Source organism: Leopardus geoffroyi, chromosome E1 (genome assembly GCF_018350155.1).
Source record: "Leopardus geoffroyi isolate Oge1 chromosome E1, O.geoffroyi_Oge1_pat1.0, whole genome shotgun sequence".
Lineage (NCBI taxonomy): Eukaryota > Metazoa > Chordata > Mammalia > Carnivora > Felidae > Leopardus > Leopardus geoffroyi.
The window spans coordinates 45,451,664-45,479,054 of record NC_059330.1 but is presented as its reverse complement, the minus strand read 5'-3'; the positions used below and the strand labels follow the sequence as shown (position 1 = coordinate 45,479,054).

The window sequence follows — 27,391 nt, the reverse complement described above, 5'->3', positions numbered from 1 at the left end:
ACCCGTATTTTGACACTGGTATTGCAACTTCTGTCACTCGTTCCTTCCTTGGCCCAATCTCAGATTGTCACAGTTCTGATGAACCTGGAATAAGTGAGACATTTATCATCAAGTAACAGATCCAGTATCAAGCCATCGTTTCCAGACACCTGCCTGGCAGGGGGCAGATCTCCCAACACGGTGGCCACACCATTCCGCACAAGCGCCTCACCACGACCAGTGCCTCGGGCAGAGGTTGTCTTACGTCTCAATCCAAGATAAAGCAGTAACCACCCAGCTCGTGCTGAGATGTTCTTTAAAGTGGTACCTCCTAAATACATTTAAGTTAATGGTGTGGCATAGAAAGAACACTCATCATCAAGGGCCATCTCTGTCCCTCATTACAGTGTGAATTCAGACAAAGCACTTGTAAGCACTTCAGTTTCCCATCACGGAGGTACTTATTATTAATGCTTATCTTGTGGGATCAATGCAAGAACAAGTGAGACTCTTGGGATCATACTAACATTTGATTACATTATAAATTGCCTTGGTGTCCGGCTGTTCTTACAAATGGTGCTCCAGTAGGTATTGGGTTCTGAGACTTCTAGAATACCTTCTTTTGCCTCAGCCCAATCCCAGGCCACATTACTAAAAGCCAACCTTATGTGGCAACTTAATTTTAGACCCTTCTCAAAGTTACATGCAACCTTGTTAACGAATCAGATTAGAATAAATAGGGAAATACACAACAGCTCCACAAAGTCATCAACTAGGAGTTGGATGAGCAGTAGACTAAAAACAAAGCAGTCTCTCAATATGAACAGGAAACAGTGTCCCCAGGAGAGCTGCTGGCCTAGAGGAGGACACATCGCCTGGATCATTCCCTGCTGTGATTGACAGGATATGTTGCCTTCTCAAACCTTCACAGAAAAGAAACAGGAGCCCTGATTTCCCCATAGAAAATGATGAAAATGAGAGGCGTCTGGGTGGTTCAGTCAGTTGAGCGTGTGACTTCGGCTCAGGTCATGGTCTCACGGTTCTTGGGTTCGAGCCTCGCGTCGGGCTCTGTGCTGACAGTTCAGAGCCTGGAGCCTGCTTTGGATTCTGTGTCTCCCTCTCTCTCTGCCCCTCCTCCGCTCACGCTCCGTCTCTCTCAAAAATAAATATTAAAAAAATAATCTTTTTTTTTTTCAAAGAAAGAAAATGATGAAAATGATAAGCCCATGACTTTGCAGGCAGCAACCTTCTGTGAAAAGGGACATCATGAGCATTTCTCATCTATCCTTGCTGGTCCAAATGCACAAACCTCAAGGACTTAGGACAGATCGTCACTGCATTTACTTTGCCGGCAACGAAGGGGGAGACCACCCAGCTCTCGGTTTTTCAAGAGTACTGTTTGCTTTGCTAATAGGAACAAGATTATTGTCCTTTACCATCAGCAACCAGCAACTAAATATTTAGATTCCAGGTCACAAGGACCCAACGTTACATTGGAAAGAGGCAGTAAACCTGATAACAGTAGCAACTGGCTCTTCCCCAGGCCTGGCTCGGTGGGATGTTGACCAATGAGATCACCTGAACCTCCCAGAAAGCACGGTACTCTCAAGTGTGAAGGCAACTACCCAACATAAACATCTTAATTGTTTTGTCCATAATGATCCACACAAACTTTGGAGGTTAAAATTAAAAAGAAAGCCTCTTCAAGTAACTTGCAGTGGCTTAAAAAGTCAGAATGTCCATCCACACGTGAGGGCGGCGAAAGTCTAGAAATGTGTCGTCCAATAAGGTGGCCACTAGCCATGTGTGGCTAGTCACCTTTAACTTTAAATTAATCAAAAGAAAAATTTTATATTCAGTTCCTTAGACGCACCAGCCAACATTTCACATGCTCAGTAGCCACATATATCCCGTGGCTGCCATATTGGACCACGCAGATATAGGACATTTCCACCATTGCGGAAAGTTCTATGTGACAGCGCTGCTCCAGACTGTGGTCAAGTTCAAAAAAACCAAACAAGACAAGAGCCCATGGGCCAGAAAGTATAATCCACAATACGGTGCTTTACATACTGTGGCTCTTTGCAAATGTTAGCTCTCTGAGGACAGTGCAGCTGTCCAAGAAGGCTGGCTCAATTTGCATTTTGTGTTTTCTGTGACCTCGCTATATTTGCATGCCTCCTTTCATTACCTTCTTATTCAGCCTACCCTGCCTGTGAAACCTTCAGCTTCTCCTCTTTCAAACAGCTCTTGGGGAAGTTATTCTCCCATTAATCTGTCAGTGTCAACCCACCAACACCCTTACCGGTGTCATGAAAGCAGCCAGGGCTTAGCACATAGCATAAGCGTTCCATGACTCATCCTTCTCATTTTTCTGACTTCTGCTTGTCCGTTGTCGGATTCCTTGAGGGTCGGGCCTCCCTTCTTTCTGGCTCCAGGCCGGTGTGCGGCTGAGGCAGGTCACACACGCACACACCGGTTCTAACTGCCAGAAGGCCCCACCCTGGGAGGCTGAGTCACCGTTAGCACCTGGTGTGCTGTTTCTCCTAGCCACCCTCTCGACTGTAGCTCAGATTCCGCACCCTCAAGGTGCACCTGAGCAATAACGTGGCTCTGCACATGACATCTCAAGCTCCAAACGTACGTCATGGAGAGAGAATGTGCAGCTCACAGTTTGACAAGTGCAGATCTGTGAGAATTCTCGTCTGAGTTTGTTTTCCATTTTAGCTGTTGATCTTTTCCCCATGGCGTGTCCCACAAGCACCTCAGACTCAAGATGCTGACTGCGTCATCTGGTTCCCTCAAAATGGTCCCTCTTCCTGAATTAATTTCTGCCCAAGCCAGAATTCCAGAAATTATCTTGGGTTCCTTCTGCTGCTATTTCTCACACTTCACAGTAATCACACACCAAAGCCAGATCATCTTGTCTCCTTTCTCGGGAATCTGTCCATCAACACTCCCCTCTGCCGGGCCATCTCTCTCTTTTTTTTTTTTTTTTTTTTTTTGCCTGGAAATTGTCAGAGTCATTTCCTTGGACATTTTGCCCTCACCTCACCCTTTCCAGCCAGTCTTCCAGACGGTACTAAGAGTGATCCGTCTGGATCGTGTCACTCCTCTGTTGAAAATTCTTTAGTGAATCCCCACAGATCAAGTTCAAACACATTAGCAAGGTACTCAAGGCCCTGGCTCTCTCAACCCTGAGGGGACCTCTTCTGTGAAGTTTCTAGAGCTTCTCCTGGGAGTCAGGTGACTTTGCTGTTGTCTTTCCTCTGTATTCCCATAACACCCTCTGGACTCAAGTCCACCTTGGGGTTCCTCTTCCTATCTCCCTCCTCCCTTAGGCTGGAAGCCACTTGAGAGCAGGTGCCATTTGTTGTCATATTTCCAATGCCCACCATGTAACAGGAACTCAAGGAATGGCTGACGGCTGACGGCTGACAGTTACCGGAATGGTTTAGGAACACGCACGTGTTATAGGCATATAGCCGTAACAGCCAAAATAGGAATCCTCACTCCGCACAAGAGAAAACAGGAGATGTTGTTACTTGGAGTGGAGTGGTGAATGCTCCCTGACCTTGCTTGCAATTACTGAGAGGCAAGTAGTTTAGTAAGGTTGCCAGTGTGCAATGGCCAGTTTGGGCTTGAAGAGGAATCCATTCCAATCAACCACTTGGAAACCTCCACAGTGGTGATCACCAGAGAGTGACCAATGAAAGAGAGCACTCTTCCGTGCATACCCTTTCGCGAATGGACAGATGGCTTCTTCAAATCTCTGGGTAAGTTCCTTTTGTCACAGATAGGCAAGAACACGAGGACATACAAGGGCTGGGTTCAAGGCTCTCCGTGGACAGAGGAAACTCAGAACAGCCCAAAGTTGGTCCGGGACTCCGCTGTACTTTATAACAGAAGTCATGTTGTTATAAAGATGTGAATTCATGTTCCACCAGATAAGTCACCAGACTAAACTGGATATTTCTTTTATAATTAGGTTATAGATTAATTGGAATACACTGGCATGCATGCCCTTCTGTGGGCAAACCAGGGTGCTGAAGGTCTCCAACAGCATTAATGGAGAAAGCAAACAATAACTGTATCGTGAGCAAAGCCAAGAATGCTTCACTTCTCCTTCATTTCTGTGCTTTGTCTGAGTTCCACTAGGTAATTTAAAAATAGGCCATGGCAGTAAAATGGGGCAACTGTCAGTTCAAATTGCAGCTGCTTCCAGAATGTTGTCCTGCCTTTTTTAACAGATAAGCAAGACAAGCCTAGAGTCAATCCTTCTGCTAGGGCAATTCTGCCATGTGGCCGGGTGATACAAACACCAATTGTTATCCCAGTTCAGTGAAATTGTGGATGCCGAGAGTTGGTGGCCTCTGATCCAGAGGGATCCTGATGTTAATTGGACTCAGCAGCTCCAAAATTGCATGAGAGAAGATTATAACAAAGTAGATTTTTGCCCATTTTATGCAGTGCTATGTATTTTGGTTTACTACCTTTTATTAAAATTCCTTACTTAAAAAAAATGGCCCTAATTAATTTTTAAAACCAAAAAAAAAAAAAAAAACCCAAACCTTGTTAAAAACCAATTAAAACTCAGCTATCAAACTTAAAAATTTTTTCACTTGCAAGATATTATTCAGGTGCATACCTGTGTGAAGCATGAGTCAGAACATACAACATCTCATCCTGAAACCTTTTGTTTTGCTTTTATACCACTTTACTCATTAAGGAATTGCAAACCGCTTTGTGTCCAAGACGCGGTGTTAGATGCTGTGGGCACACGGTAATAACAAAGCCGTGCCCCCGCCCGTTCACAGTGTGGGCGAAATAAGACGTTACACTAATGCCTGCAGTTCAAGACGGTATCTGATGAGTGTAATAAAAAGGCAAAAGGAAACCTGGAAAAGCTTCCTAGAGGAATGCAGATTTTCATCTGGATCTTAAGGCACGACAGGATTTGGGGAGCTGGGAGTAGGGGGTAGGGAGCTGAGGCAGGGCACCGTCACAGGTGGAAGGAAGAGCCGAAATCAAAGAGAGATGGGCTCGTTTGGGAAAGGGTGAGCCGCCCAGTCTTCCTGCAGCACAGGAAATGTACATCAGACCTCTCTTCAGAGCTCCCCTCCCTGGAGGACACCCGTCATACCCCCCTGCACCCTTTCCTTAGGATCAGGACACAGGAGGGTGCCCTTCTCACTCCCAATTCTGCTCCCAGACCACTGCTCCCCAGGCTTTGATGGAAACACGGGTGCCCTAAGGCTTGTGCTGTTTCGCTCCACCATTTCCACCCCCCCCCCCCCCCCCCACACACACACCATCCCTCTTGTCTCCTGGCCACTCTCTTACTCAGTGAAGACGCTGGCAGTGGCTTGGTCTCTGCTCACCCATCCCCTGATCTCCTGCCGCGATCCTGGATGACTTTGGCACCCACCAGGCCACACCCTGGCTTCTCAGTTCCTGATGCGTCTTAAGTGCCCCCCTCCACTCCCCTCAGCCGCCGCCTCCCCCAGCCCACGGCACGTCCCAGACTGCGCCATCAACCAAAAGGTCTCCATGTCCAAAATCCATTGATGACAACAGTCTTCCAGCTCTCCTGCTCATCCACTTTTACTCTGACGTCTCTCCCACCTCTTGGGAACCTTTGGTCCATTGGCCCTTTGTCTTTTTTTCTCGCCTCTCTGGCAGTCTCAGCCTTCCGTGGTCTCTGGGTCCATATCCAGGCCCCTGGTAACTGCTGCAGAAAAGTCACTCAAATTTGAGAAATGGTCTTACTGAAAGGTCACAGCCACCAATCTCCTGGAACCCCTCAGTGCTGCCGCGTTGCCCTGCTCAGCTCTCTCACTTGGATCCTCTTCCTTTGCCCAGTCTTCAATCCCTCCTCTCTCCCATTCCACACCTTAGTGGTCCTCAGAGTTTTCCCTAGCTCGTTGCTGCCCTGCCCACCCATCCCCTCTCTTGTGCACTACCCTCTCCTCAAGATCCCGCCTCCTTGCTGCCCACAGACCCTTTCCCATCCAGTTCCCTCACCCTGCCTGCACCCCCAGCTGACCCAGAACCTTCTATCAGCATCTAATCGTGATCCACGGTCTCCCACCAAAAAAAAAAAAAAAAGTTCTCCCTTGATCCTGTCCCTCCATTTATTTCTTCTCCTTCACAGTCAGAATTCTCAAAAGAATTATTTACACTGACTGACTCCATTTCCCCACCTCCCACTCACTCCTCAACCCACTCCAATCTGGCTCTCATGCTCCCTCATTCCACTGAAATGGCACTTTGTCAAACGACTTCCACATCTATGAATGGGGCAGGTCTTTGGGTCCTTTCCACATTTGCCCTCCCAGTGGCTTCCGCTGGCCCCTTCACTCAGTCCCCCCGAAGCATGTGCCCCTGAGCTCCTGCAAAGCCATCTTCTCCTCCGGGTTTCCTCCTGTGTCTCTGGAGGCGATTTCTCCTCCTGTTCCTCCACTGCTGCCCAGGCCCTGAGTCCCGGGATTCCTCGAGGCTCGGGCTCTCTTCCCACTCCATACCTAGGGGTTTATCTTAATTTTGTATCACAGACCTCATGGGCACTATGGTGAACTCTCTTAGATCCTCTTCTCAGAATATTTCAAACGCATAAAATAATAATACAAAGGATTTCAAAGGAAGCCACTTTTATCGAAAGAGTCATCAAAATATTTTTAGAAATCTGTGATTCAGTAATGTATGTGCTTCTTTATTAACACATTAAATAACAAGTGATGGGCGTAAAGGGTATTTTGAGACATCTGCAACAAATTTAATGAAATGTGAAAATATCTGTGATTTCTATTGGCGACAAAGTCACAGGAACTGCCAATACCACCGTGGTTCGTTGCCTGCGTTCAGAAATGAAAGCTACGCTTAGCTTTCAGTTGGGGGTTAGTGGAAATAACGATATAATTTTTTTTCTCCATCCAAGTTCACGACCCGCCCCCCAAGAAGCCCTGCTCTATAAATTTTCCTTAGGTCACCTCATCAAGATGTTAACTGCCAAAGTCAAGATGTTAACTGCCAAAGACCTCCAGATCTGCATATCCAACCCTAAACTCACTTGTAATCTCCAGGTCTGAATATTCAACTGTTTACTCAATACGTCTACTTGGAAGTCTCAACAGGCCCAACACCATAGTCCCCAGCCTGGTCCTTCACGATTCCTTTTGTGTGGCATCATCCAAATCTGGCACTTTCTCTCCTCCTGACCCTCATGTTCAATTCAATCACCAAGTCTATGCCATTTACTTCCCCAATTGCTTTTTTTCTTTAATGTTTATTTTCTTTCGAGAGAGAATGAGCATGAGCAGGGGAGGGGCAGAGAGGGAGAGAATCGCACGCAGGCTCCACGCTGCTGTCACAGAGCCCAATGTAGGGCTTGATCTCACCAACTGTGAGATCATGACCTGAGCCGAAATGGAGAGTTGGATGCTTAACCGACTGAGCCACCCAGGCACCCCTTCCCCAAGAGCTTTTTAATCGGTCTGTGTGTGCTTTTCTTCCATTGCCTACTTGGGTTACTGCCGACACCTCCTGGCCAGTCTTCACACTTCTCCTCCTCCCCCTAAATTCCACTTTCTGTACTACATGGACTGACAGTGACGAGTGGAACTCAGATCATGTCCCTGGCCCGCTGAAACCCCTTCCGTGGCCTTCTGTGACTTTCAGAATGGGAACCAGAATTCGTCATGGAGCCAATAAGGGCCTGAAGGATCTGGTCCTCCGTACTGCCCCAAGTCCGTCCACCCTGGCTTCGGGTCTTCCTACCTGCCAGGCCACCTCTCTTACAACACGCACCCTGCCTTCCCCACCATGCCTCAGATGTCAGCCCAGGTCACTTCCTCAGGGAGCTTTTTCCCCAACTGTCCCCTCCCGCAACTAGATTCGGACCCTTCTGCCCTATCTTCTATGGTTTTCCATATGCTTCCTTTTTTTTTTTTTTTAATTTAGGACTTGTAATTTTACATTAATAATTACTTGATTAAATGATCTACCTTCCTACCTAGACTGTAAGCGCTGTAAGAACCAAGTCTTTGTTTTACTCGTCATTCGCATATCCCAACATATGTGGCTATATTGTCTCTTCCATGGAGGGTCTCTGTTAGTATAAATTTATGTTCATCCTAAATCACCAAGTATAAGATGAGGCATATCTTTTAAAATTTATCCTGCATTGACTTCTCTGTATTGATCATTGATCTCTCACTGTTACCAGATGGTATCATGAAGGAAACATTTTAAATCTAATGAAACGTTTATTATGAGGTATAAAAAGAAACTGGCAGTGTTCCCACAAAGTACCTACTTTATCCTGGCAGCCCGACAATATCTATCTATATTTCTGCTCCATTTCCCCCCAATATTTTACTCTGAGGACTTCAAAACATAGAGAAAACTTGACAGAATTGTATAGTGAATATACATATACCTACCACCTAGATTCTACAATTGTTGACATTTTGCTATATTTACTTTACCACATATCTATCTGTCCATCTATCCATCCACAGATACACCTTGGGTTTTGGTGCATTTCATTTTAATTCTTTTTAATAACGTTTATTTTTGAGAGACAGAGAGCACGAGCAGGGGAGAGGCAGAGAGAGAGGGAGACACAGAATCTGAAGCAGGCTCCAGGCTCCAAGCTGTCAGCACAGAGACCAACATGGGGCTGGAACTCAAACCGTGAGATCATGACCTGAGCCAAAGTCGGATGCTTAACCGACTGAGCCACCCAGGCGCCCATGTTTTGATGCATTTCAAAGCAAGTTGCAGACTTGCAACTTGATCAGTACTCTGCCCCCCAAAATACTTCAGCATGTACGTCATTAACTAGCATTGAATACCTGTTTATGGCTTTTGTGGTTTTGATGGTTCATTTTTTTTTCCAGTTTTTGCTTAGGCGGTAGAAATTACCTGAAGTAAATTGTATAGAATAGATTTTAAGAGTAATATTTAATGAGTTTTGACAAATGCATGTGCCCTGTAACCCACACCCCCATCAAGTTTTCATCACCCCATGAAGATTCTTTATGCCCCTTTCTAGCCAGTTCCTGTCCCTGTCCCTCTCAGAGACGGCTGCTATTCTAAGTATTTTCTCCATAAATTAGTTTCTGCCTTTTCTTGTTCCATCTCTTAAAAACGGTTTGGAGTTCTTTTAAGTAATCTCAGAACCTTTTTAGAAATAGGTGGAATATACATTCTAAATAGCTGAGATAAATGAGCCTGTGTAATAATTAAAATTACATATGAGTTACAATTCAAAATTATAATCTCCCAAAATGACTTTTCAAAAAAAGATAATAGTTGGAAAAGTTATGTGGAAGTTGGCATTCTCACATACATCTACAAATGTAAGTTGATACCAATATTTCTGGAGGACAATTTGGGAACAAAAAATTTTAAATCTTTGTGATGCCTTTAATCTACTAATATAAATTCCCACTTTGGGAAACTTGAGATAATTAAAGATGTGCATAAATCTAGAAGAATATTCATCATAGCACTATTTATTATAGCAAAACGCTGGAAGCAAAGTACATGATCAACAAAAAGAATTATGATCGATCCATTCACTGAGGAGTGTGTTCTGAAGACAAAGAGAACTGGGGCATCTGGCTGGCTCAGCCAGCAGAGCATGTGACTCTTGATCTCGAGGTTGTGAGTTTGAGCCCCACATTGGGTATAGAGATTACTTAAATAAATAAAAACTTAAAAAAGAAATTGTAAACAAAGATTAAAAAACAAACAAAGAGAACTACCAAGAAAGAATGAACTTTACTTAGTGGGTTTATTCTTACAGTAATATTTGTATTGTAATTCTGACATTATTTCACATTTATTACAGAGCAAAACATGAATAAAAATATTAATATAATTAAAGAATAAAGATGCTAAACGTAAAATACGAATATAAAACTTTTCAAAGGAATGGAAAGCTCCATATAGTGTTAAATTTTAATTAGAAAAATTGCTGTGAACTCATGATTTTTTTAAATACATATTTTTTAAGTGTATTTATTTTTGAGAGAGACAGAGACAGAGCATGAGCAGAAGAGGGGCAGAGAAGGAGGGAGACACAGAATCTGAAGCAGGCTCCAAGCTCTGAGCTGTCAGCACAGAGCCCAATGCGGGGCTCAAACCCACGAACCATGAGATCATCACCTGAGCCAAAGTCAGACACTCAACCGACTGAACCACCCACGTGCCCCTAAATACATATTTCTAATGAATTCTATTGAAAGGACTTAGGAACAGTGTCATTCCAGTAGCAATGAACACACCCAGCACTGATATTAAGTCCTAACTACCATTTTAACTAAAAGGAACCAGAGCTACTTGGATTCCAGGTCTGAGACAGGTAAAATACAAGGGGGAAACTATGATATTTTTATTGTACCAGAAAGTAAAGAAGTGCTCAAAAACTCATGTCAAAAGTCAACTTCAGTGGACTCCCACTCACCAATTTTGGTACAATTTGAGCATGAAAGAATGTGATGAGATAATTGAAGAAAATATATCCTTGAGACTGCAGTGATAATAAATAAATTAAATATGTACATAAATAAAAGAGAAGGTGGGGGGAATGTTCTTCTCTAGAGAAGAATGCCAGTTATTAATTGTAGGAGAAATGACAGAATTGGAAAAAAAAATTGTTTTGCTACTACCCCCAAATGATTATCAATTCAGGAAAAGTACATCAAGAGACACTAAAATCATTGGGTAAAGTGTTGTTTATGAATAGGCTATTCAGTGTCAAAGAATCATTCATAGATTACCTACTAATTACAATGGGGGGAAATGTAGTTTACATTGAAGACATCTGGCAGTCACCACCTTAGCTAGAGACCAAACAGCATTACCAATAGCATTGTTAGGTGCTGATGTGTGATGTTATACAGAAGGACACCACACCACCGATGGAATATGCATACCCAAAATGGTTAACCTGGATTTTATCATGAGAAAATCAAATTCAGAACGTAAGACCTTCTATGGGGCTGGGACTCTCCAAAACAGTAAAAAACATGAAAAAGCCAAAAAGGCAGAAAACCAAAGAGTAAAGGGACATAAAAACTGCATGCAATCTAAGTACCTTGACTGGATCATAGATCAAAACAAACAGCTAGAGAGACATTTTGGGGACAATTTGAATATGCTGTACGTATTAGACAATGTCACGGAACTATTACATTTTTTTAGGTAAGATGGCTGGTACTGTGGCTTTGCAGGAGAATGTCTATTTTGATAAGAGATGGATGTTTAAGTATTTAGGGGTGAACTATCATGAAGTCTAGTGACTTTGAAATTCTTTAGAAAAAGAATATATATAGAGAGTGTGCGCATACTTGTGTGAGAGCGGGCGCAAGAGAGTGTAGCGTGCAAATAGAGTAATGGCTGGTTTTTGTACTGTTCTTTCGACTGCTCTATAGATTTGACATTTTAAGAATAAGATTGAAAAAAAAAAAAAAAAGAATAAGATTGAAACATTATTAAAAGGTACCTGTTGATGCAACGTATTGTTAAGTGAAACAGTATGTATGGCACAATTCTATTTTTTTAATCACACTTGTATAGGCATAAACGTGTGTTAGCGTAACGTCAGCTGCTGTAACAAAGGGACCAAATATATGATGAGTGAATCGAGGCAGTTTAGTTCTTGCACCCGTGACAGTTCAGGCTGGACGAACCAGATGGGCAGACAGCTCTCCTCCACCAAGACTTTCAGAGACTCGGGCTGATAACAGTTCGGTTGTCTTCAGTGCATGACTTTCAAAGTTGTTGCCTTTCTAGCTGAAGTGCCGGGCCAGACACTGAGGCAGAAGTGAGGCAGACACTTTCACTCCCACTCGGTGGGTGAGACTTTCCTCCGAGGCCACACCACGTGGCAGGGGAGATGGAAACGTTCTGTTCAAGGAGGGTGGCCATATCCCAGCTTCACCCCATTGCTTGAGAAGGGATTTCAGTGGAAATCCATCGCAGTCATTAAAAGGGAGTCTTAAAGACTATAGACCAAGCTGCTTGCAGTTTTTAGTTCTAGGTTAATGGGGCTTTGAATGTTTTAAATTTTCTTTCTTAGGCTTCTCTTTATATGTCCATTATGAGCATGCATTCCTTTTGTAATGAAGAGTTACACTTCACCAAAAAAAACCGTTGAAACTATGAAAAGATCATTTCACTGGCAAATTTTCAGGATGCTTTCTTTTCCCGCTCTGAGAGAAACATACATGCTCATCTTAGAAACCATGTTAAGCATTTTTCTACTCAGAAACCTTCAGTTGGACCCCATTTTCTATCACATTGAGTCTCAATTCTTTGCTTGCATCTCAGGGCCCCCCCCCCCAATCCGACGCCACCCTGCCATCCAGCTTTCTCTCTCCCCCTCCTCCCCTACTCTCTGCTCTGGCCCCTTACCCTGTCGTCTGAGAATCATGCCCTACTCATTACTCCATCCATACCTTGGCTCCTGTGCTGCCTCCAACCTAAGGCAGTCACCACTCATACTTCAGGTTCCAGAAACCTCAGGAACCCTGCCTTGACTTCGCATCTTTTTCTGTGCGTTCCTTTGGAATTCAGAATTGGTGCCACCCGATTTATCGCTTAATTAAATGTTGTTTTGCATTTCATGAGATTATAATCTCATCTCTCCCACCGCAAGCTTCTTGTCTTTAAATGCCTTCCTGGTGCTTGAGTAGGGTTGAAGGCATAGTCGTTGCAAATGATGCTTCTCAATTAATTCCCACGTTGTATGACATATTATTTCGAGTAGGAGGTACTTTTGTAGAGGATCTCCATTTGATGGCCAAATCTTTCATGTTCCTCAGAGGCTCCTCTCAGCTAAAAGGGGCACAGGAATTCAAATAAAGAATAGAGGAGAAATTTATTGTAGCCAAACTCTACTTGAGAAATATCCAACGGAGGGCAGTCTCGATGTGCTACTAATACTAACCACTACACTTTAGTGTTCAAATTTTAAAAATCCAGCATTTTCTGGCCACACACCTGCTGCCCACCACACAGAACTCCATCCCAGAGCACATCATACGCACTCACTCACTCGCACAGGTCCCCCAAAGCATGAAAATGTGTCACCACCCACAAGAGTGATTTCTACAACTCACAAGGGATTAATTTGCATTACAAGAAATAGCTAGCAAGTGTCAGAAAACCTGTCATGTCTGCCATTTGAGTAGCTTGCAGCTCTGAGCTTCACCCAGAGGCCATTCCACAGTCAGATAGATGGAGAGTCATCACGAAGCAAATTCTATGGTCTCACGTGCCCCTCCTTCAGGGAGCCGATGCCGTGGCCATCAGATGTTGGGAAGACTTTGACCAAGGCCACTAGTGACAGATCAGTGTCTCAGGCTGAGTCATTCCAACTTGCTAGCATGAGAATCACAGAGACCGTGGCAGGTGGGGGGTGAGGCGCTCTTTACCGAAGTCCATGGTAGACACAGGTGCACGTGATATTTACACATGTGGCAGCCCCCCTGACTCCAAAAAGCATCTTGCGGCGAAATGGAGCTCAACACTGTCCTGAACATGTGAAGGACTTTGCTGCTTTTAGAGTTTTTCCTAGATTAGAGACAGGTTAGCCTGCTTTGTGACAAGCCAGCCCTCTGTGTAGAACATGCTTTTATGCTTCTTGAATGCACAAAGGAGTCCACCCTGTCCAGAATGCTACGTATACAAGCTACCTTCGATTCTCTAAGGCTGTTTCTGTGTCTGAGGCACAATTTGAACGTAGACTTTGGAAACTTGAAGGTACACGTTCGCACCCACAGTCCTTCAGTCACCCTTCCCGTGTTGTTATTGTTTGGACGTCAAGTGTCACCGCATTGGTCACTGTCTTTCATGTTCTCATGAAAACATACTTATTTCAAGTGTCATAAACACACGGTCCTTCTCTGGCAATGGCCCGACACTACTCTTTTCCTCTTGTTCGCAGCAGGTAGTACCCTGATCCACACCATATCGGGAGATCTGCTCAGCCCAGCTTTCCATCACATGACATGTGGCAAAAATGGGGCTAGTCTACGTCAATCAGAATGCAGTAGCACACCCTGAAGGAGGGAGGGCGGGAGAGAGGAGCCATCCCATTTGAGGACCAGTTTCCTGGGTCTTGGAAATGAGCCATCAGGCAAGAGCTAGAAAATAACCTGGTCTCGTCCATCCCTGACTACTTAGGTCTCCTTCTCTTCTAATTGTCTCTGTTCACTGTCACCTTGCCATTCCAGATCCCACATTGTGAGGTCCCAGGCGAAATAATCTCATCATTCTCACGTCCCTGAGGCAATGTGTTCCACTTCCCAACCCCTGGGTCTCCGTCTTCCAGGAGGCCTAACTAGAACCATTATAGCATCAATAAGTTGTTCCCTATGGAAGTCCCTAATGGGACTCCCAGACAGGAGTCTTTCTCTGAACTTTGGAGAGAGCCTTGCCCTGGGCAAGGTAGTCTCTCTATTCTGCCAGAAGAGCAAGTGGGGGACCGGGGGAGAATGATAAATACAAAAGTAATAACACTCTAGAAAAATGTTCATTTTGACAATAGCTTATTTCTATTCACATGGCTTTATTAGGACTTTCTTACCAAATTATGAATAGGGAACTGAGAATCCTCACATGTATCCTGTAGCTTGATTTTTAAAAGTTTCTTTCTAGTTAGGTTTTTTGTTTTTTTTTTTTTTAATGCTTTAGACTTTGATTTTGAAAGACAAAGCTGGTTTTCTTCCCCCAAAGGAATAGCAAAATGTGCTGTTGCCTCCACCTCCATGTGACATTTCAACTTAGGAACATATGGGGGAAGAAATGAACATTGTAATTACTGTTCAAAATTACAAGGGGGAAAAGACAGTTTTAAAATCAACTTTAAATCAAAATAACTTAATGATTATTGTTTGATAATCTCTGACTGTTGTTAAATATTTTCCGTTAGAGCTTTACTGTCTGAAAAAGAAATCGTGCCATATTTTCTTAAGACCAGACAAATTTCAGCTGGATACTTAGAAGACAATCATAAATTCAATAGCTTGTGAAAGAAACCAAGGGTCCAGGTGCGCCTGGGTGGCTTAGTCGGTTAGGTGTCCGACTTCAGTTTAGGTCATGATATCACAGCTTGTGGGTTCGGGCCCTGAGTTGGGCTCTGTGCTGACAGCTCAGAGCCTGGAGCCAGCTTCAGATTCTGTCTCCCTATCTCTCTGCCCCTCCCCAACTTGTGCACGCTCTCTCTCTCTCTCTCTCTCAAAAATAATAAATCAATCAATAAATAAATCAAGAGTCTGATGTAAGATCTGATCTACCTCTCTGCCCACATTTCTTCGGATGAAGTGAAAATCCAATAGTATTTCTCACTGGGGATTTGGGTTTTGCTTTCAACCACAGGTTGTTAATATTCGGTTGTTAGCGAGTTAATTTTTTAAATGGGTAATTACAAAAGCCAACACTCACGTGGCATTTACTGCATGCCTGGTATTGTTCTAAGTGCTACGAGCACGTCCCAACTCATTTAATCCTCGCAGAACCACCACAAGATAGACACTATGGTTCATGGATGGAAAACTCTGAGTTGCAGAGATGAACCAAAATTAACACTATGTCGCACAATAACCCTGGGAAACCCAGAATCCCCTCCCAGGAAGTCTTAAATACTACACTTTGGTGCCAGAATGAGTTACAACACTTGTCACACCAAGGATCATCCTCCCTGATTAATATTATGCGTTTTCATAAGAGAGGAGAGAGAATGGCAGAGAACACAAGAAGACGTGAATAAAGGCACAAAAAAAGTTGAAATGATTTGCTTACGATTAGTGAAGCAAGCACATTCATCATAAGTATTATTATTTCTGCCATTGCGACTTTAGTTTCCCACTGACAAAACACCCCCTTCCAGCGGCAATTTCTAGACTCTTAAGAATGATTAGCAACTGGAAGCAAGTAAGGCTGATGGAACTAGGAACCGGAAAAGGATGTATTCAGAGCACAGGTACACTATTCCCTATGTAATAGGCACTGTCTCGTGGACCAAACTTTCGTTCACCTTTGGTGCTATTAAAGGCTTGAAGTATAATGAGTGGGTGAAGGAAGGATAAAATATGGCTTAACACCCACCCAATCAAAAGTCTTGTAACCAACTCCTCCCAATTCACCACTGCCCGGGACAAGCAAAGAATCCAGCCCTGGCTGAGGGTGACAGACCCACCAGTAACGGTGGACGCTATTATTGCTCCTGATACTGTAACCATGGATATTGGTAGTCGTAACCCAGAGTATCTTTTTCCTGCCTTTGCATTGGCTAGAAATAAAGGGCTAAAGAATAGACCCTTTCTATTGTCCACTCACTCACATGAGGTATTTGTTGGGCAGTTTGTGGAAAAAATTCCATCCCATGTTCACTGACGTTCTCCTTGCCTAGGACAGTCTTGGGCATCATAATTAAAATTTGCCCACATTTCCTACTCTGAAAACAGAGAACCTGTCTCATGTTCAGAAATGACGTAATGCTTCATAGGGTGCCTGGGTAGCTCAGTCAGTTAGGTGTCTGACTCTTGATTTTGGCTCAGGTCATGATCTCACGGTTCATGAGTTCAAGCTCCATGTTGAGCTCTGCATTGACAGTGCAGAGCCTGCTTGGGATTTTCTCTCTCCCTCTCTCCCTGCCACCTCCCTGCTCACACTCTTCCTCTCAAAAATAAACAAATAAACTTTTTTTAAAAATGACCTAATGCCTCACCTTTGACATTTCAGAATCATTTTCAAGGATTTCTATTAAATTCCTGAATCGAAAAGGAAAATGGAGAACAACCAGTTCATTAAGTCCTTTCTTTTTCCTGTCTCTTTATCTGATTTGTTTTCTGAAAACACAGGGAGAAACAATAATTATTTGTTTGAAGGCTGTCTCCAGACTCTAAATTACAAAACAACAATTTATAATCTTAGAGGATAATGATCTGTCCACCTGTAGATTTATACAGACATCTTTGAAGAAGACTGACAAGCAGGGGAATTTTTTTTAGAATTTAGTTTGTCTTCTGTTGCACCCAATAATTCAAAGCTACTCAGGGTATTTTCCTGAGTCAGGGGCCCTTGAAATGAAAATGCCACAATTGTCAGCGGGAACGATGAGCAAGATCAATACAAATCGCCACGTTTGGGGAAGAGGGGGGCATTAATGTAGCACTCTGTCTGCAGAAGACTGTGCATCCTGAGAGGACTTTCCCAAGACTGGACTAATGTGCCTGTAGAACTGAGTGACCCTCCCCCTGGGGAGGGAGGGGCGGAGACCTTGGGGTTTAGTTTGTTGCAGAGTGTATCACAAATCATAACACCAGGACCTAAAACCATGAGGTAGGACTTAACTCACCCACTGTGACCAGATTTCCCATAGCCAGTTACGTTGCTTTCATTATTCTTTTGGTGAGCGTAGTGGCAGCAAAGTAGAAAACTATCGAATGCCTGGATAATTTTTGTTGTGTTGGCGAGGCTGCGCTCAGACACTCTGACGCTGCAGGAATCATGATTTGGCTGTGCGTAGATTTATACTGACTTCTTTATAGAAGACGGACAACTAGGAGACTCTTAAAAAGATTAGTCTGTCTCACATTGCACCCAGTAATTCAGAACAGTAAACGGAGGTCTAATTTTTTCAGTCCCAACACACTATCTAAATTTCCTTTTCATTGTCAAGTATATGATTACCATCAGGAACATCTTTCCTCACCCACCCCCAAAGCAGTTCAGATAACAAAAGCAAGAAGTTTAAGGGCATTGATTGTTTCTTTTGCTTTCATACATAGCTTTCATAACATGAGCTGTTTGTTGGTCATCAAATTACTTAAGGGTCAGAAATGTATTCTTTTCATAACGTTCTACAAGATAGACTCATAGAAGTGTCTCCTTTTTATGGTGTTCTGCAAAACAGTCTCATTAACTTTGCTATTATTTCTAATTGATTCTTCTAAATTGATACAGTCCATCAAAACCTCACTGGTAAAAGGGCATATTAAGCATGGCAGGATATTCCAGTGTTAGTGTTGGAGGGATCCCTGCAGTCAGCTAGTCTCTTTTTCCCTCTGCCCAGCAGAGATGACCTATTTGCCCATTAATACTCAGACACCTTTCATTTCCGGTAGAGTTCTGGTGAGGAGGATTCTGTAGCCGAACCAAGACTTTCCACCAAGAGTTCTGCGGTCAAGGGTGATTCCAGACTTCCGGCAATTGACCAAACATCAGTCAAACAGAAACATAAAAGTACCATGACTCCACGGAAACCGGAGAAGGTGGGCCCCAGCAAACCCTCTTCAGGTGAGTGACTGATGTGTGGAAATTCACAAACTCTAAAATCCCAGCACTACAGGTAATGCCAACACTCAGACTGGTGGTACCGGTTACACCGAGGGCCCTCTGAGTGGCGAATTCAGGTTTTGGAGGGTCCGGTGATCTTATACAAGTGGTAAAATTCATTCTAGAGTACAAGAGCAAGTCAAGAAGGTGTGACTTATGCAGAACAACTGTTCCCACTGCCCAAATTTGCTGCCCAGTCATTGGCTTTGTGTGACACTTTCCTAGAATTGGTGCCTTTTCGTCTTCCTTACCCTTCTGGGGTGGGGATGGGGGAAGGCATTTGGCCCCAGGTATCAAATTTTATGACTCAAGCGAGAGCATGAAGAGAAGCTTTCAAAAGCATCTGAATGGCATAATTTATAGCCAAGAAAGAGAGAGTAATAAAGTCCTCCAATACTGGGGTTGTCCTCTCTGGGAGAAAGGGGGCTTGATACATCCTCCCTTTTGTGCAATTTGGTAAATAATTCACTCTTTAGCTGCCTTTGAAGCAGAGATCAGTCCTCCGCTTGAGGCAGGAATGATTTAATAGTATCCAGAAAGAGGATAAATTCAAGTGAAAGCGTAGAGTCCCTCGGGCTCATCCCCATCAAAGCCAACATATGGAGGACAAACTTGATTCCTCCAGGAACTGACTTCGAAGTTGGGGTAACTAGGCAGAAAGGTCTGCCTTCTGCTTGCAGTAGAATGGAAAGGATCCAAATTAACTGCCGAAGAATTTGTAAATAGCGTGCAATTCATTTAAATACAAATCACAACTACTTTCTAATCCTAAATAGCTCTTGTCATGCAACCACCCGTCCAGTTAAGTCTTAATGCATTTTTAGAAAATGGCAGCTTTCCCTCAGATTAACCACCCACATTTTGTTGCTTTAATGAGGTAAAAAAAAAAAAAAAAAATCTGAAATGATGTCCTTCCAAGCAAAGCCCCAACACTTTTTCCTTATTTAATTAGGGGAAAGTATCATTAATAGTTAACAATTTCTCATTTTTAAGACTTTTAGTAGGGGGGCGCCTGGGTGGCACAGTCGGTTAAGCGTCCGACTTCAGCCAGGTCACGATCTCGCGGTCCGTGAGTTCGAGCCCCGCGTCGGGCTCTGGGCTGATGGCTCGGAGCCTGGAGCCTGTTTCCCATTCTGTGTCTCCCTCTCTCTCTGCCCCTCCCCCGTTCATGCTCTGTCTCTCTCTGTCCCAAAAATGAATAAACGTTGAAAAAAAAAATTAAAAAAAAAAAAAGACTTTTAGTAGGAAGTGTGTTTAAAATTTTTTTTAATATTTATATTTGAGTGACAAAGAGGGCACGTGGAAAAGGGGCAGAGAGAGAGGGAGACACAGAATCCAAAGAAGGCTCCAGGCTCTGAGCTGTCAGCACAGAGCCCTACGAGGGGGCTCAAACTCACACACCATGAGATCATGACCCAGGCCACAGTCGGACGTTTAACCCACTGAGCCACCCAGGCGCCCCAGTAGGAAGCATGTTTTAAATTCAGCTGTTTAAGAATGGAATAGGGCAGATAAGATGATTCCCCAATTACTTCAAAATATATGTGGTCATATTGAATTGGGGAGGTTTTTAATAAAAAAAAAATTGAAGTTTAAATAATGCAATTCCATTCACTAGATATGATTTCTAACCTTCTTGCTAAAACTGGGTAGCTATTTGCTTGGGCTACTTTGTCATCTGTCAAGTAAAATCATTAAAATGTACAGTTGAGGCCCACTAGATGATCTTAGTTTGTGTGATTAATACAGATGCTTTTCTGACCGAGCAAACTCCAGATGGACCTTACAACACTGACAAAAGGAAGAATTAATTCACTTTACATTTTATAAAACATCACGTCTGAAGAATTACTAGCCTGGAAACACCAAGGTTTAGGCAAGAGAGCCAAGTTGGCAGAAGGCTACCTATTTCATCAAATGAGGGATGTTACTTGGAGTAAAAGCTTTTAAAAAGTACCAGCTTTATCGTCCTATTATGACCCCAGACCATGTCCAGGACCCGCGCAGGAAGGGGCTAGACTGGGGCCTGGCTGTCCAGTGAGCACAGCGGTCCTGGTGATCAATGCCGGTTGCTACAGAAGCCTGATCAGTTGTACAGCAAACTGGATTCACGAAGTTGGCTAAAAGCAAAGCGTCGGCGTGTTAAGATCCACTCGTTTTACATGTGTAGATGCACCCTCAGAGTTCCTTAATTAGCACAGTGAAATGAGAGCCCAGAGACATGGTGAGAATTTAAGCTGAGTCTTTTCAGGAAAAGTCTAGTTGAGTGACGCTAGCAACTCAGAAAATTCAAAGGACTCTCCTGTGGTTCTAGAAAAAAGAGGATTGGGGGTCTGAATTATCTAGACACATTGATCCAGCTCACCAGGTTCCTGTTTTTCTTTACCTCTGTAGAGGAATATTTTCCTAAAGCATTTTAGGGGTGAGCCAAAGTTGACAGTGAGTCACCAAAACTCCTCCCATTTCAGAACTGAGATTCTGTGTCAAATTGAAGCATCCAAGCCAGTGAAATCCCTTTGCAACACCTGTGTAATAGACTAACCTTCCATACCAAGGTCTACCAGGCTTTTCCTGAATAAAATAATATAGCTGGGAAATGTGGATTGCCTTACACGCGAATCTATGTAATGATAATCCATTGAAATCAAGTTTTTCCTTATATCCATGTGACCTACCATTTAGAACCCCCAAGAAGGCTATTTACAATAGAGGAACCCATGGTGCCCTCTACCAATAGATTTATAACTGAGAAGGTGTCAGATTTTCATTGTTCTTCACACTCTTTTAGAAGGAGTTCACGCATTTTAAATTAAGTAAGTTCATATATTCCATCAAACTGCTGCTAAATGAGTTGGCTTGTAATTCTCCGTGTTACCCCCCCCCCCGCCCCCGTGTAGTGTCGGGGAAGTGCCTTAGAGTCAAAATGCTTGGATTAGCATCTGGGTACCATTTCTTATTTGCTTCTGTGCCTTTGGGCAAGTGACTTCTCTGTGCCTCAGTTTCCTCATCTGTAAAGTGGGGGGTCAAAACAGATCCCACCTCCTGGGATTGCTGTGAAGTTTCAATGATAAAATGTACGCTCAGCCATTAGAACAGTGCCTGTTACCATTAAGTACCTGGTAAATTACAGCATATTGATATCTAGGACACAAGAACTATGTTTAGTAGGGAATGAATTATAAAACCTTGTTTTCTCTGTCTTAATGTTGCCCCCACTCCCCACAATCCTTTTTTTCCCCTTTACCAAAAATCGAGTTATATTTTTTAAATCCTAATATAAATGCAGGTACAAACACTTTTACTACACCCTGAATTTCCAGAGGAGAACACAAAAGGGGGAGAAATGAATAATCAGAAAGCATTCACCAAGCCAGAGATTTGCTTCATCTCCAAAAAGATGGAAAAGTCAGGCAGCGAGTCCAGACCCAGCTGTGTCTGATGTGCAATGGATTCAGAAATCCTATTTCACGATCAAGGTGAACTCTGTCCAGGGAGGGACAGAAGCAGAGTTACATATTCTTTCAGAATTCTGCATGGATCTGGGAGAAGCTGAGCAGGTCTCCAGGCCCCGCAAACGCTGGGGGACAGAGAAGCACAGGGAGCTACTATGGCCTCCTGGCCTCCTGCCTATACCCGAGACCCCGCCCAGTGCTAGCCTGAGTTGTAAAGGAGCCATCTTCCTTTTTCCAGGATGCGTAGAGGCATCCAAAGGCCACTGTGCTGCGGGGTTCTGGCGCCTGGAGTCCTGCAGACCTCTCTGCCTCAGTGCCCGGCACACGGGAAAAGAGCATGCCCTCTCCTGTCACCTAGAGCTTGGGCACGGTCTCCTAGTTCTGTGCCAGGAAAATGGATCTGGATGGAGTCCTAGAGCCTGCTTCCAAAATCTTGCCCTTTTAAACAAAGCCAAGTGTTCTGAAATTATCCTCACTTATTACTGAGTTCAATGTTAGTCATTACCAGATTCACATTTGTGGGAGTAGCAAAGCCTATTCAGCTTAATAATGGCTTCTCGTGAGGACATATTCTTGTAAAACCAAGAAAAAGCAGTGAACTCAGATTTAAAAAGATAAACATCTAACATAACTGTGGTCTCTTGTGAGTCGGGAAATATTTATTTGAAGGGCGGCCTGGAAGAGAAATTTGACGCAAATCCCAAATCTTCATAACCTACCTTGCAAATAAATTCTGTGGAAGGTTTTCTCGAAAGGCCAAGATTAATGAATTTCCAGGCAGGTCCCTTGGTGTCCCAACAACTTTCCAGGCCATCTGCCCAAGTTAGAAAACAACCACCATAAGTGAACGCTCTTTCTACGTAGAGAATGCTAATCCTCAGTCGTTTATGGTAATGCTTCCGAGACCGTGGGGCTCAGGGAGGTCACAGGGCCCAGAACGGGAAGCCATGGCTCAGCATCCTGGTCTACTACTTTATAGCCCTAAATGTGAGCTGGCAACTTCCCCGAACTCAGTTTCCTCATCAGTAAAGTCGAGTTGTTACCTACCTCACCAGGTAGATGGGAGGATTAAAACCTTGTGGGGAGACTAGGCGGTAGGGAAAGGTCAGTCCCCAGTCCTCCCTCTGCTTGGAAATCCCGACTCCCACCCCCCCCCCCACCTGCTGCTCCAGGCCTGGCATCTTTTTATAAGCTGCTCACCCAAAGCCATTTTAGTCTGAGATGGAAGACAGGTTATAACTTTCTTGTAAAAAATTGAGGAGCTCCAAGTAGTCTAGGGCCTTGGGCCTTAAAATGTCCCCAGACCAGGAGCAGAGGCGTCACCTGAGAGCTTGGTAGAAATACAGAACCTCAGATCCCAGTCCAGACTGACCAAACCAGAACTTGCCTTTGATAGTATCTCTGGGGTATTTGTGTGCACAGATGAGTTTGAGAAGCTCTGCTTTAGGGTCGGCCTACAAATTAAATTAGGAAGAGGAGAGTATAAAGCTGACACCCTATAGGGAGGCAAGGACCAGGTCCCTGAGGGCCTTGAATGTCAAGCAGAAAGGCATTGGCGCATCAACCTGGGAGGCGATCTAAGTGAGATGTGGTGCGACCCAACTGGCACTTTTACAAGTGGGCTGTGGCACGGAGAGGGGCCTGAAAGGGGAGTGAGAGCAGCCTGGCAGAGGCCAAGAGACCAGACAAGCTGTACGTGCACTGCAGCCAGAGAGAAATAAGAAGGGCTTGGCCTGGAGTAAAAGCAGAGGGGATGGGGAAGAGGGATGGGCTTGAGGGATGTTCAAGGAAGTACTCCTGGCAGTACTTGGTGGTGACTCCTGGGTGTGGGGATAAGGAAAAAGGAGGAACCAAAGAGAAGCTGGAGCTCTGGCCCAGAAAACTAGGCCTGTGGAGGTTGCCTTTGTCAAGGCTGAGAAAGCAAGAAGAGAATGGGCCCCATTCCGTGAGTGTTGTCTTTGAGGGGCAGGCAGGATGGCCGGGAGGAAATGCCAGGAAACACCGGAGGACCCAGGTCTGCTGCTGGGCAGAGAGCTCCTGGCCACCAGCAGGAATCCAAGGGCCTAGAGGGAGAGCAAGGGAGCTGAAGAGGGTCTCCCCTGTGAGAGCTCACGGAGCAAGCAGGGATGATGTGGGGAAAGGACAGAAGAAGACAACCACAGAGAAACAATGCAAGAGGTAGCAGCCACTGCAAAAGCCTAGGGAGGCAGGGAAACGAAGGAACAGATAACTGTGTCAGATCTTGCACAGGATAGGAGTAACTAAGGGCTGAGACCCACCCCCACCCCCAATTATACCGGAGGTAATGATCATGGTTTTCAACTGGATGCTTCCAATGATGGCATTTTAGAATTGGGACTGATTGCAGCTGCAGCCTTTCCCAAACTTCTCTGATAAGAGTCACCCGGGAGGTACTTGATGAAAAGACACATTCCTGGTTCCCGTTCCTGACCCAGAGCGTCAGAATCTCCACTGAGGCAGCCTGTAAAACCACATCTTTAACAAGCACAGCAGGTGATTCTCATCACAGAGGTTTGGACACCTGTCTCACAGCCTTGATTCTAGAACATTAAAGTTGATGACATACCTGGAGACTCCAATAAGCTGCAGGTTGTGATTCGGTCGGTTTGGGAGGAGGGGGCGAGGATTCTGCATTTCTAAGAAGCTTCCAGGGGACATCCATGCTGGTGGTCAAAGGACCACCCGTGGGGGAACAAGGCCTAGAGAAAACACCTGTCTCATTTTGCAGACGAGGTAATAGTTTTTGAGAAGGTAAACAGATGATCCAAGGTGACCCAGCTGGCGAGTGGCAGCACTGAGAGATCTGTCATGCACGAGGGGGTCTCTCTGGATCGTGTCTCCTTCAGGTGCCCATACTCCGCCTCCAGAAGGTTGGCAGATTAAGTGTGGGTTTAGCGGGCAAATCATTCACTTCACTTGGACACCTCCCTCGTCCACCTGCTTCTTCCCCTCCTTGGTCCCTCCCCCTTTCCGTGATCCCACCAGGATCTCTCCGCTTCTCTCTCTTTTCTCAAACCTCCCCTCTGCAGCAGAAAGGCCAGATTAGGGCATGACTGCCGCCTCCTCCTGCGGGCAGCTGGAGGACTGGAGGGGGAGAGCCTTACCGAGGTGAGACCCTGCCAGCCACCGTATGTTGCTGCGGGCACAGCTAATTAGACTGGCCGTGGGGGCGGAGAAGGGACCCCGCGCTGCCACGCAGGAACTTAGTGGGGGAAGAACTTTCCGGCGTCTGTCAGGGACGCCAGAGACTATCGGCTGGAAGAGGGTGTGATGATGAGGCCATGTCCCTCAGTTAACTCTCGGGTGACTTAGAGATCCCATCGGCCACCCCTCTGACACCTGGACAGGCCAGCCCGAAGAACCCTCTTTGTGTTCTGATTCATTCACAGGCTTTCCCACCGTGAGTGCTGCTTCCTGATTGCTCTTTTTCTTTTGTGCAGGTGACAGCAGCGAGCACCCCCTGTTCTGTGTTGAATATTCCCCTTACTGCTCCGTCTTCGCTTTCTCCCCCTTCCCGCAGCCCAATACCCATTCCTGCTGCCTCCTCCTGCCGCTCCTGCCGCCAGCCTCCCCGGTGGCCCAGGACCGCTTCCCCCAGCTCCCTCCTGCCCCCCCTCCCTCCTTCACCAACCCCTCTTCCTTGTCCCCGGGCCCCGGGCCCCAGTCCCCGGCCACCCTGTGTTACTTCCCCGTGTCCTGCCCGACCCCAGCGGAGACCCCTGTTCTGTGTCTGCCGGGCCCCAGGAGGCCCAGTAAGATTTACCTCGTGTGGTAAGTCGCCCTCGGCCAGGCACACAGCACAGAGGAGTCAGGGAGAGGGGAACTTCGGGCTTCCGGAAGGCAGGTGGAGAGGTGGGGGTCCGGAGGGCAAGGTCACGAGCAACACCCAGGCGGTGAGGTGTGCAGGGGAGCAGGAAGACCAGACAGCTGCCACTTGACTCGACCTCCTCGTAGCACTAAGGCGTGAGCGACCAATAAAATCCCGTCCTCTCTCGAGACTCATCTGATTTCTTCGCTCCCGTGGCTGGCACACTCTGGAACATGACGCCCAGAAACAGAGCAGGCCCTCCTGTGTCCGATGGCAGCCCCGAGAGGGCGGCGCGGGAGGGGGGGTTGGGCAGGCCCTTCCCAAGGCACACGCTGGGACTGAGAAGCCACGCAGAACCGTGCCGAAAGGGGACAAATTAAAGGGCTCACTCACTGTTTACATTCCCTTTCCTGCCTACTTATTAGGCACCACATTTCCCAAAATCAAAAAATCCCACCTCCTGGGCTCCAAAATAAAACATATTTATGGTACATAATTAAGCTTTAATTAAGATCTCCTCTGGGTATGTGAGACAGCACACATTTCCAGCACACCCAAATAGGCAAATCGACGCGGCCTGTTATTTGTGACTGTACAGAAAGCTGCCTACTACTCCAGGGCAACACCGGCCCTTGCGACTAAGCTGTAATTCTTCCCACGATCTAAAGGAAGCAAGACTTTTTTTTTTTTTTTAAGTTTATTTATTTATGTTGAGAGAGTAAAGGAAGCAAGACATTTTTTTTAAGAAGGCATCTCTTAGACAGAATCTTGGCACCTCCTTGTCAAGACAGGGGGAGGGAGTAAAGGCTTAGGAGTTGTATTTTTCTCTCTCTTCGACCTGGTCTATCAAGAACCGTGTCTGTGTCTGGCAAGCATGTAAAGAACTGAGCAATGCTGAGGCACATGGGATTAACATGCACGATTAAGTGGATTTGGTTCTCAGTCATCAGGGCCTTGGGTAAATAGGAGATTACTACCTTTTTTCCCCCCTAGTCAAATTAAGAACTATTCAATCAACAATTACAGCATCCCAGCATCGGCAAGAGAACTAGGACAGGCACCTTGTATCGAAACAGCCATTTGGTTTCTTTGCCCCTGGAGGCATCGCCTCGCTCAGACACTAGAAGAGGGTCCAGTGCAAAGCAAACCAGTCTTCCCCAAACTCGCTAACAAACTTCAGGGTGTTGAGTGGCAGCAATGGGACTGCTGAGCACAAATGCCTTCTCTCCAAGGCAACGGGTCTGTCCTCCGACCTGAAGAGGAAGCTCTATTTCCTCTTCCAGTGTGACTCTAACTTGGGTCTCTCTGTAGGTTAAGGTCTGTACCATGCCACGGGGAGAACCATGCTAGAAAGGCCCCAGAGGTCTGAAGTTTGGTTTGATTTGGGTACGGGGAAGGTGAGTAGGACCCGGAAACAGGGTGCATAGAAGCTGTGCGGCCCAGGTCACCTCATCTGTGCCTGCAACGGCAGGTGGTGAAAAGGGATATTTTGTAAGAGTTTGCCTTCCATAGACTCGGAGAGGGTAATCACAAGGAAGAAGTCAGCAGTACCACCAAATTGGATTACAGTCTTTAAGGTCATGACCGAACTGTCTTACTCATCTTTGCGAACCCTCAAATTATTACATAGCAAAGGCACACGGGTGTTTGTCGAACAGATTATAATAGGGAGTTGCTATTTGCCTTTTGGATTTTATGAAGGATTGAGGGAGGACGACTTGGCAAGAACAGCACAGAAACGAAGGTTATCGAGTAGGTTATTCTCAAGGGATGAAACCTG

The 27,391-nt window shown here is 45.2% G+C and overlaps 1 protein-coding gene across 16 annotated transcripts in view; it reads left to right on the top strand.

Annotated features, from left to right (window-relative positions):
• Window positions 1–27,391, top strand: part of MARCHF10 (membrane associated ring-CH-type finger 10) — an 84,371-nt gene that overhangs the window by 21,297 nt on the left and 35,683 nt on the right. For all 16 annotated transcript variants that reach the window (XR_006715104.1, XR_006715103.1, XM_045489383.1 and 13 more), the window contains one exon: window positions 18,120–18,291. Coding sequence is in view for 14 of the 16 variants with exons in the window: in XM_045489383.1 (XP_045345339.1) it covers window positions 18,120–18,291 (172 nt within the window). In the remaining 2 variants the exon portion in view is untranslated. The remainder of the gene's footprint in view (window positions 1–18,119; window positions 18,292–27,391) is intronic.